This window comes from Balaenoptera ricei, chromosome 4 (genome assembly GCF_028023285.1).
Source record: "Balaenoptera ricei isolate mBalRic1 chromosome 4, mBalRic1.hap2, whole genome shotgun sequence".
NCBI classification, from domain to species: Eukaryota; Metazoa; Chordata; class Mammalia; order Artiodactyla; family Balaenopteridae; genus Balaenoptera; species Balaenoptera ricei.
Genome location: NC_082642.1, coordinates 23,373,249 through 23,392,143, shown reverse-complemented (window position 1 = coordinate 23,392,143; position 18,895 = coordinate 23,373,249). Strand labels below are relative to the sequence as shown.

The 18,895-nt window shown below is 46.2% G+C and overlaps 1 protein-coding gene across 1 annotated transcript in view; it reads left to right on the top strand.

The window, feature by feature from the left end:
* Window positions 1-2,134: 2,134 nt before the first annotated feature.
* Window positions 2,135-18,895, top strand: part of LOC132364566 (serotransferrin-like) — a 30,844-nt gene continuing 14,083 nt past the window's right edge. Inside the window, exons 1-11 of the mRNA XM_059920304.1 lie at window positions 2,135-2,186; window positions 4,152-4,321; window positions 10,173-10,281; window positions 11,060-11,236; window positions 11,976-12,123; window positions 12,922-12,977; window positions 13,504-13,682; window positions 14,411-14,588; window positions 15,801-15,955; window positions 17,915-18,005; window positions 18,605-18,643. Coding sequence (XP_059776287.1) covers window positions 2,144-2,186; window positions 4,152-4,321; window positions 10,173-10,281; window positions 11,060-11,236; window positions 11,976-12,123; window positions 12,922-12,977; window positions 13,504-13,682; window positions 14,411-14,588; window positions 15,801-15,955; window positions 17,915-18,005; window positions 18,605-18,643 — 1,345 coding nt within the window. The 5' untranslated portion in view covers window positions 2,135-2,143. The remainder of the gene's footprint in view (window positions 2,187-4,151; window positions 4,322-10,172; window positions 10,282-11,059; window positions 11,237-11,975; window positions 12,124-12,921; window positions 12,978-13,503; window positions 13,683-14,410; window positions 14,589-15,800; window positions 15,956-17,914; window positions 18,006-18,604; window positions 18,644-18,895) is intronic.

The window sequence follows — 18,895 nt, the reverse complement described above, 5'->3', positions numbered from 1 at the left end:
ATTAGCTCAACATTCGACAACTCTCCTTCCTGCTTCTGGGCAGACTCTGCAAGCTCACTGCAGGACCTGTAGGAGGCATGAGCTGAGTGTGGGTGTCCTGCTCTGTGGAGTCTCTCCCAGCCAGCCCTGCCCCTGACTTTCCCCCTCCATCCTCCTCTCTGTACCTCAAGGTGCCCCATGAGGGCAGGCCACTCCCTAATGCCTGCTGCAGTAGGCAGCAGGAATTCGCCCCTTCTGCCAAGATTCTGGGCTTCCCATGGCTTGAGCCGGAGGGTCCACAAAGGCAGGGACACAAGGGCGGCAGCCGCCACTTTTCTTCACGGTGAGGCAGGGATTTGGAGGGCCAGGCTTGTCTTATGTCCCCCCTGTAAACAGAAAGTCCCTGCTAAAGTAGCGCTCTCTGAAATGGGGCATGTGTAGCCCCTTGTACATGAGACAATCTATTGGGGCGTGGGGAGTTTATGCTAGCTTCCGATTATATTTACTCCTCATGCAAAAGATGAATAAGTTAACACTCACTCTTGTTTCATATGAGAATTGGCACTGCCTCCCACCTGATTTGCAAGGCAGGCAGACGCACGTCATGGAGGGCCTTTGAGGTTCCTGAGGGAAGATGGGGAAAGCCTCACAAGGGGTGGGGTGGGGAAGGGGATGCTGGAAGGCTGTGACTCCCTGAACTGTCCTTTACTTTTGGCTTTTGTGGTTCCACATTTTGTGGTTTGCATATGCCCAGTAAAATGGATGTACATATTGAGTAACATGATTTAACTCATCAGATCTCACAAAATGCATGAGTGCCTTAGAAAGATTCCTGCAAAGAAACTAGACCTAGAAAATGATTCCGATATCACAAACACAGGTGAACTAAAATAAAATGGCACTACTGAGGTATCTTCTAAGTCTGGTGTAAATTAGTGTAAATAAAACCAAAAACAATGATAATCTGATTGGGTTGGATAAGTGACTTAAGAAAACCCTAAAATTATGTTGATGACTCTCTGGAATATGGATTTACATCTACTATCAGGAACCTTGCCCCTTCCCTAAGTGTACATTTTGCCTTGAGATATTTTTCATTCTGTATAAGGCAGAGTATATAGAGAGACATTTAAAAATGAGTGTTTCATCTTTGTCTCATTGTTTACAAATTTTCTATTCATTTCATGATTGAAATATACACAATATTAGTTTTAAAAGTGTATGTACATATATATATATATATACACAATGTACAGCCTCACTACTTTTCCAGATAAGGATGGGCAATCAAAATGGTTTGGAGACCACTTTTCTGGAGGGAGCCAGGGATGACCCAGGGCATTGAGATCAGGCCACATCCTCTCCTGGGTCCCTTTCTTTGTGTTCATGTGTCACTTGTCCTGAGTGTCACAGAGTCTTGATCACATTCCAGGGCAGCTTCTCGTGGGAGGGACATTGTCTCTCCTGTGACTCTGTCCCTAGCCTAGGTGTCCAGCAGGCTGCATGAAGGGAAGGAAGGATACCAGTCCAGGATCCTGTGCTCAGGAGGACATATGGGGAGGGACAGCTCCTCCGTGGGGCTTTAAGGGCCCAAGAAGGAGCAGGACTTCTGGATACACCTGGGAACAAGTGAAAGAGGTTGAGCCTGTTGTCTTTGATTTGTGGTCAGCCTTATTCTTCTCTCACACCCTCTCCCAGGAAGGTCTCTACCTGTCATTCTCCTGTTCTGGTGTGCGTTTGGGGCAGTTCCCTTCCTTCTTCCATCTGTAGAATGAGCACATAGGTTGGTTCAGGACCAGCTGTGCCACCCTGGGATTCAGAAGCAGAGCCACCCCCGCCTCTTTCCGCTGCAGCTCTGCTCCTGGCACAGAGCAAGCGCGCATTAACAACGGGGTGATTTTTCTTTAATTCCCTTCCAATCAGCATTTTTGTGTTGGATTCCATCCATGGTCTGTCCCAGAGGTCAGGAAATGAGGTGATCAGCCTGAGCGAGGAATGAAGGGGGAGGGCTGAGGGGCGATTGGGCAAGCGGGCTGCACAAACAAAGGGGGTCAAAGATTGTGCTTGGCCAGCCCCGCGGGGGATAAAGGGGCGCAGGGCGCAGGGAGGTGGCCCAGAAGCCGGTCCGTCTGTGCTCGGCACTCCGCTTCGCAGACCCGGGAGGATGAGGCTCGCCGTCCGCGCTCTGCTAGCCTGCGCGGTCCTGGGTGAGTGCAGCCGCTGGGAAGGCCCGCAGAGTCGCCGGCCCGGGCGCCCCCTGCATACCGGAGCCCGCTACACCATCCCTGGGCTCCGCGCTGGAGCTGGAAGCCCGGACCTTTCCTTCGCTTCTCCCCGCCGCACCCTTGCACCTGCTTCAGCACTGCCTCAGGGACAGCTCTGCGCTTGCGCGCACCTTCTGGTCCTGCCTGTGCCTCTGCCACCTTTTCACCCCCTCCTTGCTTCCTCCTCGTGTCTAGAAAACCTTGTAGTAGCGGAACACAATAAATTAGAGCACTTCCATCACGGTTTATCAAATCCCTCTGCTGCGGTCTCAATCAAGTCCAAACTGCTTAGGATGGCATTCAAGGCCTCCCCAGATCTGGTCCCACCTCCACTGATAGTCTGATGTCCCATGGGTGCCCTTGGTGCTGACCATGTCCCACTAATGAGGCAGGGCAGTCGAAGGGTTCGGAGCATGGGATTTGAAGCCAAACTTTTTGGGTCCCCAGCAGTGAGGAGGGTATTACAGCCTGGCCTGGGAAGTTCCCGTGAGAGTAAATGAGGCCGCGGATCCAGGCACTAGTGCAGTGGACTTTGCTGCACACATCTGTGCTTCGGGGCCTGTCACTGTTAGGCCCCCTTTGTCCTCTAACTTTTGCTGGCCACTCGTGGTACATTTATATTACCTTTGGAGCCTTCTGTGTTTAGTTACTTGTCATTCCTGAAAAAGTTAACCCTTGAGAGTCAACCCACCTTACTTTCCTTTGCCTACCCGCCCAGCCCCCCACCCTAACCTCAGAGAATCTCACAGGGCTATGAAAGGTAAATGCATGACTGAGGACAAATTCCTGCCTTTGGGATCTCAGGAGGGGCAGTTTGGGGAGGGCCTGGAGGAGTGGTTTTGGGGAGAGTCTGCCACTGACTCCTTGTTGCCTCCCTTGATATCCCATGGGCAGAGGTGGGATAAAAGGTGGTTGGGGGATAGGTGTCCTGTGGCCCCTCTTTTTCTATCCTGGAGAACTGTTCCCTCCCCCTCTCTTGCTTTGTGCATTGTGAATATTCATCCACTTCCTTGAGCCAGCCCTGTGCTGTTGATCCACAGAGTGGAGATGACAGAGGGCTTTGGGGACAGTGCCAAATGCTCATATCATGGGGACAACACATCTGCAACCCCATGGATTAATTGCTACAGACATGGCTGGCTTTAGCTTCTCGTAGTGGCAGCCAAAAAGCTTAATGGTAAAATTGAGGGAGGGGTCATTGGAAACAGAGAGAAACATTGAATATGTGGAGTTTCTAGTTATTCTTGGAACAGAGGATGACAGATGAGCATCACAGGCAAACTTATTGCCTCATCAATCATGTACCCCTATGTACTGGCCAAGCACATGGAAAACAACTCAGAATGTTATCTTCTTTTGTTCCCTGGGCAGAGACCAAAGTCTGGAGACCTGATTTCTAGGCCAGTCTCAGCTACTAACAGGCTGGGTAACCTAGGGTAAAGCATCACTCTCTGAGCCCAGTTCCCTCATCTCTAAAAGATACTAATTACTGGATGATGTAATTCCTACCCTGGTGGCTTCCCAGAGTTGTAGCATTGAGCCAACACCTTGACATAGCTAAAAATCCCCTGTGTATCCTGAAGCTTGTATTCCATGGCAGGCCACGGGTCATGAGGTGAATGAAGGAGGCTCAGAGAACACAGAGGAGCAGCTTATTGTCTCCAACTGAGAGCTGATAGTCAAGTCGGCATCCCTCTGGCCAGCACAGGCTGGTCAGTGGGAAACTAAGAGGCCATTAGGGTGCCTGTCGCTCATCCCCAGACTCAGAATGCAGTGGAAACTGTGTCCCTTGTTGTTCACGGACAGGAGTGGGAGTGGACAGGATGGAGGGAAGTAGACTTCACGACCCTCCAGAGGGTGCTGCTGTCTCTCCCACTGGTACAGGGACCTCTGGCCTCTCTCCCCTAGGGCTGTGTCTGGCTACCCCTGAGAAAACTGTGAGATGGTGCACCGTTTCAAGTCATGAGGCCAGTAAGTGCTCCAGTTTCCGTGAAAATATGAATAAAGTCTTTGATACTGGTCCTTTTGTCTCCTGTGTGAAGAAGACCTCCTACATCGATTGCATCAAGGCCATCATGGTAAGTCGTGGCTGCCTAAAGGAGAGCGGAAGAAAATCCATACTTTCTCTTTCTCCTGTCGTTTTGGAATCATTCTGTACTCACAGGTAGGAGGCTGCTGTGTGGGGCAGTCAGCCCCTAGTGCTAGTAAAATCACTTTAGAAATGGAAATAGGAGCAGTCACCTTTAATGAGTCTTAAAGCAAAATCTAACATGCTCTGAAAGGGGACTATTTTGAGCCACTAAATTCTCTGAACTCAGAGAAGAAAACAAGAATACATGCTGTCAAAATGACCATGTAACACTATCTTGGAGGTTCCTGATGCATCACAAGAAGTAGATGAATGGTACACACAGGGAAGAGGAATACATAGTCATGATTGCAGTTGATAGCTGATCCTTTTGACTTCTACGTTTTCCAAAATACTCTTCACTCCTTTAACATCGTTCCTGCACATTTGAACGTGTGTCAGACCCTGTGCTGGGCAATGGAGCTGCAGTAGTGAATTTAAACACACATGCTCCTTACTTTTGAGGAGTTTACAGTCTAGTCAGGAGAGAAGAAAAACATGCCAACAAGTGGACATGAAATTTCAAATTGTGTCATGTACAATGGAGGGAAAGAAACAGAACTTTCAGAGGAAACTTGCTTTGGCCTGGGTGTCAGGGACAATCTCCCTGAGAGGAAGCAATGAACCTGAGACCCCAGTGATAAGCATGGGTAAGCCTGACAAAAGCTATGGTAGAATACTCCAGGTAGTGAACCATAGCATGTGCAAAGGGCCTGAGACAGGGGAGAGCTGGGCTTGTTTGAGTTTCTGTAGGGAAGCTAGGGTGACTGGAGCAGAGCAAGCAGGAGACTGGAAGGAGGAATGAGGTGGGAGAGGTAGACGCAGCCAGATGGAGCATGATTAACTCAAGGAATCAGTGATTTGGTATAAACAACTGGTCTGTTGTGTGTGTGTGTGTGTGTGTGTGTTTATTGAACCTCAGTTACTATCATTGCTTAATTATAACTCTTGATTTATGACATAATTTCAGCTTTGGTGTATGCATACCCCTCTTTGTTTTAAAATATGTTAATAATATAAAGTAATATTATCCACAAACCCACCAGAGGTTCTCAAAACTTCATCATTGCCAATAGCTTATTTCTAGGGCTACTGTGTGGCAGCATTGGAGTCTATGGGAACAACACCACTTGGGGTAGTGTAAGCCACTGGCCCTACTTACAACTACTGTGTGTTTCCCCATCCAGCGCAAACAGAATCCTAAAACTTTCTTGCCTTTTATTTTAATTTAAGACGTATAGGTATGTGTGGATGATTGTATAGTTTTGCTTCTTAAAATATTTTATAAACATGCCATCGCTATGTGTTGTCTTCTCATACTTGCTTTTCCCTCCTCAATATTATGCTAAGTTTTCATGCACGTTGTTGAATATAGCTATTGTTCATTCATTTCCAGAGCGCTACAAAAGTCCATTGTGTTAGTATACCACAATTTATGTTTTCTTTTCTGGTCACAAGGCATTTGGATTTTTCCCAGTTTTTTGTTATTCTAATCAGTGTTTGTGGAATATTTTTATACAAATCTCCTGGGACACAAGAATTACTAGTTTCTCTTTAATATATATTTTGGAGCAGAGTTTCTGTGCCATGGGATATGTGAGTATTTGACTTTGAAGACAATGCCAAATGTATTTGGTTTTTAAGCAAATCCTATGTGGTTATTCCAATTTCCACTCTCACCAGCAGTGTATGAGAGCATAACCCATATCATTCTTGGTGAATTTGATATTTTATTATTATGAAAAAAATCACTATCTCTGGCAGTGCTTCTTAACTAAACTCTATTTTTCTGATATTAGCATACTACATCAACTTTCTTTTGGTTAGTATCCTCTTCCTATATCTCTTTCCATTCCTTTATTTTCAACTTTCTGTGTGCTTATCTTTCAGGTGTGTCTTTTGAAAATTGTATATTGCTGGATTTTGTTTATTAATGAAATCTGACAATCTTATTTATTTTATGTGGTAAATTTAGACCATTAATAAATTATTGTTTTTAAATAAATTTATTTATTTATTTATTTCCTTTGTTGGCCGCGTTGGGTCTTCATTGCTGCGCACCGGCTCTCTCTAGTTTTGGTGAGCAGGGGTTACTCTTCATTGTGGTGCGTGGGCTTCTCACTGAGGTGGCTTCTCTTGTTGCGGAGCACAGACTCTAGGCACGTGGGCTTCAGTAGTTGTGGCACGCGGGCTCAGTAGTTGTGGCTCGCAGGCTCTAGAGTGCAGGCTCAGTAGTTGTGGCGCGTGGGCTTAGTTGCTCCACGGCATGTGGGATCTTCCCGGACCAGGGCTCAAACCCATGTCCCCTGCATTGGCAGGCGGATTCTTAACCACTGAGCCACCAGGGAAGCCCAAATTATTATTTTTATTATTGATAAATTTGTAATTATTTCTGCCATTTTACTTTTTGATTTCTCTTAGTCCTGCTTTCCCCCTGATTTCTGATTTTTCCTTTTCTGATTTTTAAAAATTGAGTTTGTTCATGTGTGTGTTCATTTGGATTGTTTTCCCTTTATTCCACCTTTCCCCCTACTGAAAGTAAATTTAAACAATTTATATATTTTAATGACTTCCCTTAAATTTTTACTGTACAATTTTAGCTTAACAAAATGTTAATAGTAAAATAATCTTGACCCTCACATCCTTCTGAAACAGCAAAAGAACTCTGGAATATAGTAGCTCAGACTTCGCTCTTCCCTGTGTAGATATTACTATTTGATATTTTATGTCTGTCTTTTCTTAACCCTGGAATGTAGATACTTCACGTATTTGTTGACAGTATACATAAATACTATATAAATATATATTTATATGTGTGTGTGTGTGTGTGTGAGTGTGTGCATGTGTAAGTTTGTGTATGCACCCAAAATTTCAGAAAGAGGGAAGGAGACAGAGAGAGAGAGAGAGAGAGAGGCAGAGAGAGAAATTTGGATTTGTCTACATTTTTGCCATTTGATCTGTTTACCCTTCCTTCTTTTTTTTTTTTTTAAGTTTTAAAAAAATTTTTGGCTGAGCTATGTGGCTTGCAGGATCTCAGTTCCCCAACCAGGGATCGAATCCAGGCTGCGGCAGTGAAAACACTGAATCCTAACCACTAGACCACCAGGGAACTCCCTACTATTCCTTCTTATATTTCAGACCATCCTTCTGGGACATGTTTTCCTCTTGAAATGTGTTCTTTTGGTGATACTTTAGAGTCAGTATCTTGGTGTTAAACTCTCTCCATTGCTTGCTTGTTTGTTTTCTCTGAAAATGCTTTAATCTCCCCCTTATTCTTGAATGGTAATTTTGCTGAATGTATAATTCTAGTTCGATATTTTTACACTATTTAAAAATACTATTCCACTGTCTCCTGACTTCCACTGTAGTCGTTGAGAAGTCTGATATCATCCTATTATTCCTTCAATCATCTCTCTGGAAAACTTTGAGATTTCATGTCCTTGGTTGATGATGTTCCATAGATTCGCTATGATATTTCCATTTGTAGAAATCTTGTTACTTATCTTGCTTAGAGTATGTTGGATCTGTGGAATCATGCTTTTCACCAGTTCTGGAAAATTTGCTGCCGTTATCTCTTTAAATATTGCCTTTTCTTTAGTTCCTTTTTTTTTTTTTTTAATTCTAGGATTCCAAGAAAACACGTTAGGCCTTCTTTATTCTAGCATCCACATCTTTTAATCTCTCTTTCATAGTTTCAGTCTCTGCACCTCTTTTTGGCAGCATCCGGGCTGAATTCTTCAGATATAGCCTCCAGTTTCCTAATTCTCAAGTTAAACACGTCTAATCAACTTGTTGCCCATTCATTCACTTTTTTTTATTTCAAAAGTTATATTTTTTGCTTCTAGAAGTACCAGTTTAAACAGTTTTTCTTTTTTATTCCTGATAATTTCCTTTCTATGCTTATCTCTGTGACTGTAGCCTTCACTTTGTGCATAAAGCACATATATAGCTCTTCTCCATTGTTTCTGACCATTCCAACATCCACAACCCTTGAGAGCCCAAGTCTGCTGTTCCTGCTGATGCCTATGCATTGTGGCTTACCTTCTTTTGGGTTTGGTTATCTGCACCTGGGAAGTCATGCTTGACTTTAATCCTGCCCCTCCCTGCTGGTTCAGTTTCCCTTCAGAATCCCTGTTGCTCTCGTGGACTCCATGAGTTAGGCCTTGGCTCCTTGGTTCCTGAGTCCCTGAGGCCCCAATGATTCCTGCCCAGGATCCTGGTGTCTGGGCCAAGAAAGCCCCAACCTCACTGCTCTAGGATAAGCTCTTATTTGCTTACTCATTTATTTTTATTCTGTGGTGTGTGGGGCGGGTGGGGACAGTCTCTGGAGGTGTCACCTACCTTTTGAGATACCAAGAAAGCCATAAAGATTGTTTCGTATATGGAGTCTAGTTGTGGAATAAAAGAGTCCTTCACCATTGTGAATGTATTTAATGGCACTGAAATGTACTCTTAAAAATGGTTAAATGATAAATTTTATGTTGTTATTTAATTACAATAAAACAACAAAAACAATTCCAACTATTGAAAGAAAAGTTTCAGCTAGACAAATATATGGTTTGGCTTACATTATTATTTTATCTCATTTAGAAATACTATTACCTTATTATTTATCTATAACATGACACAGATCATAGAGCTATAGTTCCTGCCTTGTAATTTAATCCGTAAGAACTATTTATGGAGTACTATCAAGGGCTTCAAGAAAAATCATTTTGATTAAAGATATTTGAAGCAAGAAAAAAAGCAATAAAAGTATGTTATGAAGTGTGTATATAAAAGATGGTGCTTCTCACTTCAAGAGAAAATAAATTCTAGACCTAGTGGGAAGGTATCTATAATATTGGTTATAGTGAACCAAGTGAAAGATGAGAATTAGTGGAAGCAAAAACTAAAAATGAAAACAAAAAACCCAGCAAGTAACAGTAAATGGGAGAAGTAAACCCACACTACGTGGATTCAAATCCCAGCTCCATGACTTACTAGCTATGTGGCCTGGGGAGATGACTTAAACTGTCCGGGCCTCTATTTTTTAATGTGTAAAATGGAGCTGAGTTGGACAATGGTGTCTGCGTAGTTGATTAAATGAACAATCAGCCATAATGGAAGTAATAATTAGCATTTAACACTCAGTTCAGAGTATAAGCTAGAAGTTAAAGCCAGAGAAAGCACCGGTCCCTGAACAAAAGACTCCTGCAGTTATATGGACCCAGGACAGGAAGGAAAAGTAGTGAGTACTGAATCAGAGTGGAGAAGGATGTCATCAAGGCTCCCCTTCCCCATAGAGAATTCTCCACAGAGGCATCTGAGGAAGATCTCAGCAGAAGGCCCAAAATAAAGAGGTCACCAAATGAAAGGACCTGAACTTGAAATGTAAATATGTGTAACAGCATGGCCAGGCAGAGGGACCTGAGTCCTTGACTGCAGCCCCTTCAGAGCCTGTGGTGCATGGGCTGTGCACCCAGTCCGGTGTTGGGGGGGGGCAGCTTTCCCCCAAGAGGCCTGCTGGTAAAGCCTCTGTAATTTAGGTCAGTCTTGAAAAATCACGACAGTTTTCTGGGCAAGCAGCTGGACGCCTCACCAGGGAAAAGAGAAAAATGATCCATTCTTTCTCTTTGCAGGAGTTAAGGAATATGGTGGCCAAATCCCCTCACCAGGGAGGTAGAGTTCACTGAAGCTTGTGGTGTTGTGCAGTTAGCTATTGGCCAAACTGAGGCTTCTTCTGGCCCCAGATCCAAGGAGCGCCACCCAGCCTTGCTCAGAATAAGAGCTTCATCAGACTCTGGTCTGCTCTCTTTCAGGATAATGAAGCAGATGCTGTGACGCTGGATGGTGGTTTGGTATTTGAGGCAGGCCTGAAGCCCTACAACCTGAAGCCTGTAGTGGCAGAGTTCTATGGCACAAAGGATAGTAAGTTCTCCCCGGGGACCCAGGAAGGTGTTTGTGGCCCTTGTTCTCTCCTGGTAGACGCTGAGTCTTGTCTCATTCGGGCAGGTAATGGAGATTAGCTACTGATGAGCTTTCCCCAGGGGGCAGTGAGTGGGGAATGAGGGGCCCTATCAACCACCATAGCCGCAACTCAAGGCCTCTGGGAGCTTTGGGCTGGTTGGGGACTGGTGCTCAGGACACTGACCTCCTGGGCAGGCTGTGTGCAATCTGAGCTGAACCACTGGGGTTTAAATCTGTAAAGAGAAGTTCTCCAAGAAGCACAGGTGCCACACGCAGGGGAGAGACCACACAGGAGCACGAACTTGGAGCCCTGACAGCTTTGCATCTCTTCTGAGAGCAACTCCACTGTCCCTGGGCCTGTGTGAGGGACAAAAATACTTAGAGAAAGTCAGGAATGTGGCCTCTGTTGCCACAGTTCCAGTTTCCAGGGGAGCTTGTCTTGGTAGTTGTAGGCAGATACTCCCTACAAGGCCTGGGGAGGCGAGAGCATTGGTGCATGTGTGCACATGGCTTCTTGCTCCTGGGTTTGCCTGGAGGGTTATTACAAATGTCTCCTCTGTGGTCCTTTCTTTCCCCTGTAAGCCTAGGAAGGTTTTTCTGATCCTTCCCTCTTTAGAAGCCAACCCAACATAAATGTTACCTCTGGATTCCCCTTCCCTACTCAGGAGCCCAGTAGTGATGAACAGTGCTTCCCTGGGGCCCAGTTTGAGAGTCTTTCATCCACGCTGTCCCTTTGCAGATCCGAAAACTCACTATTACGCTGTGGCCGTGGTGAAGAAGGGCACTGACTTCAATCTGAAAGACCTCAAAGGCAAGAAGTCCTGCCACACAGGCCTCGGCAGATCTGCTGGGTGGAACATCCCCATGGGCTTACTTTACTGGGACTTGCCTGAGCCACAGGAATCTCTTCAGAGAGGTAAGCAGGCAGGAGGGTGAGTGCCCTCAGGAGGCATCTCTTCGTCAGATGCCCACATGGGCCACACTGGCGTCACTCAGACATGATCAGGTGATGATGTGTGATGACTCTGGGAGTGGAGGTGGGAGGTTAAACAGCTTTAAACTGGCAGGTCTGCTGCACCAGCAGCCATTAGGGGCTGTCACAAGTCCTTTTATCTCTGAGCTCCTGACACCCCACCAGAGGCTGTCCTGAGGAGTGGGGGGAAGGGAACAGAGGGCTTCAGTCAGGGCCAAGATTGCTGGGCCCCATTGTTCACTTCCCTGGGGTGCTTTCCTGTCTGTGGCTGATGCTTTTCCCATTCTGCTGGAGCTTTCCCTGGTGGCCATCTGCTGGCCATGAACTTGGCATGCACCTCTCCAGGCGGGTCCTCCATCTCTCAGGCATGGATCCCAGAGACCTCTCTCTGAGCTGTTCCAGTCTGACAAGGCAGGGAGGGGGACTGACGGTGACCTGGCCTTGGAGGGTGGCTGACACAAGCCTGGTTCTTGGGGAGGGAGGAGGGAGGAAAGGGGTTAAACTCACCCCTTTTTGGAAACCCTTAATCTTGAAGAGTGAACACTTGTAAAGGCAAACTGGGTCTGGGGGTGCTGGTTTTGTCTGGGTCTCTCTGTCCCATCATGAGCCTAGGCTGGGAGCTGTAAGTGCCTCTGGCCAGGCTGGCTCACGCCCTGTGCTTCTGTGTCTCCGTGTTGAGCAGCAGCGGCCAGTTTCTTCGCGGGCAGCTGCGTCCCCTGTGTGGATCAGTCGTCCTTCCCCAAACTGTGCCAACTGTGTGCGGGGAAAGGGCCGGACAAGTGCGCCTGCTCCAACCATGAACCGTACTTCGGCTACTCAGGGGCCTTCAAGTGAGTGAGACCGGCTCCTGCTCCATCCGGGCTCCTAAGTGTCCAGTGTCCTTGGCTGGAAATCTTCCCTGGCCCACAGCAGAGCCCAGTCTGCAAAGGGGCATGAGGGGGCCTAATTGCCTCAGTGACACAGGGACTCAGTGACACAGCTGGGACTCCCCAGGCCAGGCCAGGCCAGTGCGTACTCTCTTCACGTGACATTGACAAGGAAGCCCCTCTCCTGGGGCTCCTCCTTCTGTTTCCCCAGAGTTCTCTCACAGGACTAGGCAGAGCCTGAAATGACAGGCACGGCCCTAGTGTCCAAGCTGCTCTTCAGTGACGGGCCCTCTGCTCTCCATTGCAGCAGCGTCGGCCGTTCAATGCTCTGGCCTCTCTCTTGTCTCCTCTCACCGTCCCTGTGCAGGCAGCTCATGTGGCTGATTTCTTGCTCCCTCTTCTCCCTTGGTTATACTCTAAAGTTTTAGAGCCAGCCAAGGGCACCTTTCCTCCCTCAAGAGACACTATGCCTTTATCCTCCACCAGAAGTTTGAAAATGCTTTTCTCATTGAAATATCTTTAGTGCCTTTTTGATGCTTTGGGGCACACGGTGAGGGTCCCCCAGCTCCTGTGAGCTCACCCCCCCATGTCCATGGTACCCTGGGTATCAGCGCCCCATGGTGCTCCCTCAGCTGTGGGTCTTTGTAGAGGCCTCCCCCAGGCCCTGCCCTTTCCCCAAGGCTGGACAGTGTGGTCAGACCCTCAACCTGAGGAGAAGGGCCAGCCCTGCAGGAACCCTCCTAATGTGTCTCCTCCCCACAGGTGTCTGATGGATGACGTCGGGGACGTGGCCTTTGTCAAGCACACCACAGCATTGGGTAGGTGGTAGGAGAAGAATCTGCAGGTTCCTTCAAGCAGAAGGCCTTCCTTTTCTTCCTGCCTTCTTCTTCATGCTCAGTAGTCAGACGTGAGCATAGTGTGTTCTTCCTTTCTCACTGCTGGGGTGTTTACCTGCGCAGAGGCGTGTGCCTGTGGGGTCCCCACCTGGACTCCTGGGCCTCATCCTATCGTTCAACTTCCTAGACACTGGGACCCGTCCTCCTGGTCAGTGTTGCAATAGCAAAGGATTGGGAGCAGGTCTGGCTGACCTTGGCCTGTAGTCAGCCTGCTGAGATGAGACCTCTTGTGGGGTGTGGGCAGTCACCCCTGCACTGGACATCAGAAGCTTTACCTGTAAACTGGCTGTGGGATCTTGAGCAAGTCAGTTTTCTTCTGGCTCTCAATGTTTACTCTAGGCTTCTCAGCTCACACAGTTTATGATTCAGTGGGGTTGCAAGGAAGCGGAAGGGGCACCACACCTCATGCTCTGCCTGCCGTCGGCTCATGCGGGCTTCCCTCCCCCAGAGAACCTGCCTGACGAGGCTGACAAGGACAAGTATGAGCTGCTCTGCAGGGACAACACCCGGGGGTCTGTGGACGAGTTCGAGAGGTGCCACCTGGCCCGGGTCCCTTCCCATGCCGTCGTGGCCCGAAGCATGGGCGGCAAGGAGGACTTGATCTGGGAGCTTCTTAACCTGGCCCAGGTATCGAATCCCCGTCCTCTTTCCTGCTTAGCAGTTCCTGCTTGGATTTGGGGCATTTTCCTGCACTCCCTTCTTGCCACTGTAGAAGCCCTTCTGTGTTCAGGATACAGTGGGGACCATGCCACACACCATCCACTTGTATGAAAGCACCCAGCAAAGCCTTCTTGGAGTTGCACAGAGCCTAGTCCTGCGTTATCATCTGTCAGACCCTTACATTCTGGACCAATGACATGAAGCTGCTCCTTCTTGCTCTATTCCATATCTCTCCCGTTGGAAAGGAAATGATCTCTCTTCCAAGGTCCTTCAGCCTGACTGCAAGGGAGCTGCACACACAGCCAGCTTTCCTTCCCTAGAGCAGCAGAACGCCAGAACTGAGCCAACTTTCTCTTATCCGGCCCTCCCATCTGTCCATCTGTCCATCAAGGCAACCACACAGTGTCAGCCTCTGAAGGAGATGTGTTTCTTGCGCTCAGTGAGCTGTCATCCAGACAGGGAGACAGGCACAGAAACACGTTCAGTGAAATTGGGCGTTTGTTATATGGCCCAAGAGGGCTGTGAATGGAGAAGGTGCTGGGTGGGAAAGAACAGGTCCGACTGCCCTCTCTCCTGGCATCTTGAAAATTTCACTTTTTAATTTAGTTTCCTGAGTTTTAAAATTTTCTTCGGTCCCATTTTGCAGCATCCCTTGTTGCAGTAGCCATTCAGATCTGTGTTTTTACCACAAACAGGAACATTTTGGCAAAGGTACCTCTGAAGACTTCCAGCTCTTCAGCTCCCCTCATGGGAAGGACCTGCTGTTTAAGGACTCTGCCAATGGGTTTTTAAAGGTTCCTCCAAAGATGGACTCCTGGCTGTACCTGGGATATGAGTATGTCACTGCTCTTCGGAATCTAAGAGAAGATACACGTAAGTGTTTAGGAAGGATTGTGTGGCTCTAGGAGCTTGGAAAACTGGTGAGGGTGGGCACCAGCAATAGAGTCTTTCCAGGTATTGAACACCTGTCCCAACAATCCTTTATCTGCCCTGCCTGTGCAGCCCAGTGTCAGATGGATGCTAAATGGCATCACCAAAGGGCATTAAAGGAAATTCATGCTTAAAATGATTTGTATTGATACCAGCACTGTTTCCCTTGTATAAATCAAGGCTACCCTACCCACTTTGTGAAGCCAGTTAGCCTGGCACGAAGTAAGTCAAATAGAATGAAATTGCTACAAACGTGCACATCTGAAGCCAATGCTATGGTCAACATGTGCCATGGTGAAGCTGGAGCTTTAGACAGGTCGATCCTGCTTCTGAATTTCCTTGGGTCTTTGGGGATGTGTTTGAACATTCATTCATTCAACAGACATGTATTGACCACCTATCTATAAACTGTGCAACGTGCTGGGCATACAATGGTGAGTCAAAGATATATTAAATTCTGCTGTCATGGAACCTTCAGCCCAGTGGGGAAGACAAATGTTGAAGGAATAGTCACTCTATTGAATGATCAATTAAAAATGAGAGATTTCCTCAGAAGAAGGAAAACAAAACCAAAAACCCAGAACAAAATATCATGGCTCTAGAAGAGTGCAAAACAAAGAAAGACAGGTCCCGGAATTGAGGTAAGGCTTCCCTGAGGAAGTGCCTCTTGAGCTGGGTCTGAAAGTTGGGTAGGTGTCCATTTATTCAGCCAACATTTATTGCGCTGACCATGAGGCAGGCACTAAGGGTGCCATGTAGAACAAGACAGGCCTGACCCTTGCCCTGGCCAAGCTTATGTTCTCCTGCAGGGAGCAGACAATAAATAATGAATAAATATATAACAACAGCTCAGATGGTTAAGTGCTATTTCTAAACAAAGAGGGACAAAAAAAAAACCCCAGCCTGAAGTGATAGAGCACCTTGGGACTGGGAGGAAAGTTGACTTCTCATAAGAAACAATTTTAAGTTAAATCTAAATGATAAGAAGCCAACTAAGAGACTGTTATTACCTTTGATTTCTAAGAGATTAATTCCTTGAATGGGATCTGTTTGTGTATTGCTGAAAAATCCCAGCATTTTCATGAAGACAGCAGCATAACCAGCAGGCAACATCTGGGCCTCTTCTAATCTCTGGTTCTCTTCCTTATGTCCTAGGCCCGAGCACCTCAAAGGGTGAATGCAAGAAGGTGAAGTGGTGTGCAGTGCACCACCAGGAGAGGGTCAAGTGTGATATGTGGAGTGTGAACAGTGATGGGAAAATAGAGTGTGAATCAGCGGAGAGCACTGAAGAATGCATCGCCAAGATAATGGTACGTCACTCCTGCCACTGTTGCCCACCCGTCCCCAAGGGTGAGTGAGTGTTCCTGGGAATGACACGAAAAGCCGGGTTCCAAGGAACCGTGCCCTCACTGTGGGAGACCAGCCCCACCGGAGCCTCAGGACCTTTGAGCTTCTGGAGCTGAAGGGCTCCTTAGGGCTTGTTTCCTCCTAGTGTTGGCACCCGGTGGAGGGCAATCTGAGCCGTGTCTGCTTGGGGAGGCTGGACCTGAGTGTGGGTGTGCCTGAAACCCACGGTGTGCCATGGCAAGTGAGACAAGTGTGACAGGGTCATGTTATTGTGCAAGCAGGTAGAAGTTTAGCCTTGTTGATCACAAGAGCATTCCATATTTGCTTTTAGATAATGTTGAAAAACTGGAGGATATAAAGAAGAAAATACATAAAATCTAATTGTAACCTTATAACTCAGAGAAAATCCTGTTAACTGGGCTCATATCATACATACAATTTACTCTCTTTTCTCACCTAATCTTATCTAGGGAGCTTTTCCCTTGTCACAAGTCATTCTCTGAAAACATGATTTTTAAAAATATATTTTAAAATATATTTTAGTTTATTTTTGAAAGAATATACCCTATTCTGTTTACAGTGGTATGTCTGGGGACCAAGTTTATGGGGGACTTTCTCTTTCATTTCTTTCTTTTCTTTTTTCTTTTTTTTAAATTTAAATTTTTATGTTTCTTTTCCCTTATGGTTTATTATAGGATGTTGAATATAGTTGCCTGTGCTATACAGTGGGACCTTGTTGTTTATCTATTCTATGTATAATAGTTTGCATCTGCTAACCCCAAACTCCCAACCCATTCCTTCCCCAGCCCCCTCCACCTTGGCAACCACAAGTCTGTTCTCTATGTCTGTGAGTCTGCTTCTGTTTCATAGATAAATTCATTTGCGTCATATTTTAGATTCCACATATAAGTGATATCATATGGTATCTGTCTTTCTCTTTCTGACTCACTTCACTTAGTATGATAATCTCTAGGTCAATCCATGTTGCTGCAAATGGCATTATTTCATTCTCTTTTATGGCTGAGTATTATTCCATTGTATATATGTACCACATCTTCTTTATCCACTCATCTGTCGATGCACATTTAGGTTGTTTCCATGAAAACATGTTGATAGCTTAATGTTGATAGCTATTCCAGAGTGTGGATGTGCTACAATTTGTTGAGCCATTTCCTTGCTATTGAGCATTAAGTTTGGTCCTATCTTATTGATATTATGAATCACACTTGCATGCTTTTGCCCACTTACACATTTTGCCCAAATACTTTCCCACATATCTGATTATTCCTTTAGGGAATGTTCCTCAAAAGTATATTTCTAAGCCCAATGGGAAGCTTGGCAGTCTTGTTGAATTTAAGCATGTCTGAAATTTGGGGATTATTAGCTCTATTAGATCATTATATCTAACAGATCATTTAAGTTTATTTGACTCATTCATTAAAGACCTTGTATTGACCAAGCACCAAAGTAGCACCCAGACAATGTGGCCGAGATTCAGGTCTGGGGCCCCCATCAGGAGGCACTCTATGCCACAGACACAGCCCTGAGTCTCTGACTCCACTCATTTGTCTTACAAATGAGAATTCTTGGTGTCAGAAAGGTGTTGTGAGAGTGTCTCTGGGACAGTGTGCCCTATGAGAGGACAGCGGGACTGAATGTGGGTCTTTCCTCCTGAAGAAACAAAGCAAAGCACCCAGAGTTGATCATCAGTTCATCATGGTTTGGGTGAAAATGGGAGTACATTTTATTTTCTATGTTGGGTGTGCCTGACTGATCCTTTGGGAGTCCAGTACCAGCACCTTCTGTCTCCCTGGGCCTTCATGACCTGTGCTGGCAAGGTTGCTTCAAGGAAACAGCTTAAAGGGCATGTGGGACAGAAGATGGTCTCTTTTCACCTGCTGTGATGTGCTCTGTCTTTGCAGAAAGGAGAAGCTGATGCCATGAGCTTGGATGGAGGCCACATCTACATAGCAGGCAAATGTGGTCTGGTACCTGTCCTAGCAGAGAACTACAGTAAGTGGAAGGGGCTTCTCTCAGTGTTTCATTTCCCCTGGGCCATGGCGAAAGGAAATGGAAAATCACAGCCTGATTTATGCCACATGGGCCATAAAGCTCTTGCTTACTGAGCACCTCCTACTTCCTAGGCTCTGGGCTCCCTCATCTCTAGTCCCCAACAGTTATCTTGAAGGATGGGATCTTCTATCATACCTTCCACAAGGGAGTTGGAGGCTTTGCACTGGGAAGTTCTAGCTAAAAGTGACCCCTCTGCAGAGGACATCTAGATTCTCAGTTGGGATTCCTGGCAGGTCTTCTTGCTTCCAAAGCTCACACTTCTCCTGTTGCCCTGGTGCAGGGATTCAAGTACAGTTGGCAGAGACCACCGTGGCCACAGGATAGATAGAGTGGGAAACTTGAAATGTACAATTTTGGACTAAATTCCAGAGGCCAGGGAGCTAAAGTGAACTTGCATAATCCAGACAGCCTGGACCTTTTGGGAACTGGTGATATGTAGATAGTTTTCCTGGCTCTTTTAATTCTGAGTTGCACATGGTAAAGACGATTTCCAATCTATAAATGAGTATTTAATGACTTCTTCGTTTTCTCCTCTACAGAAAATGAGGGCGAAGATTGTAAATTCACACCAGAGAGTGGTGAGTTGAGATTGGTAACCTCATGAGTTTAAGATAAATTCCCATTGCTTTTGGGAAAGGGTAAGGTAAGTTTAAATTCAAATCAAATGTAGATAAGAGACCAATTTTTGGAATGCAAAGGAATCATGGAAGTAGAGTAACTGGCAATGATGATTACTTTTTTACACTTGCTATGACTTGCACCTGGGAATTTTCATTTAATCCTATAAGGTATGTCTTGTTGTCCTCTAAGGATGCATAAGAGGACCAACA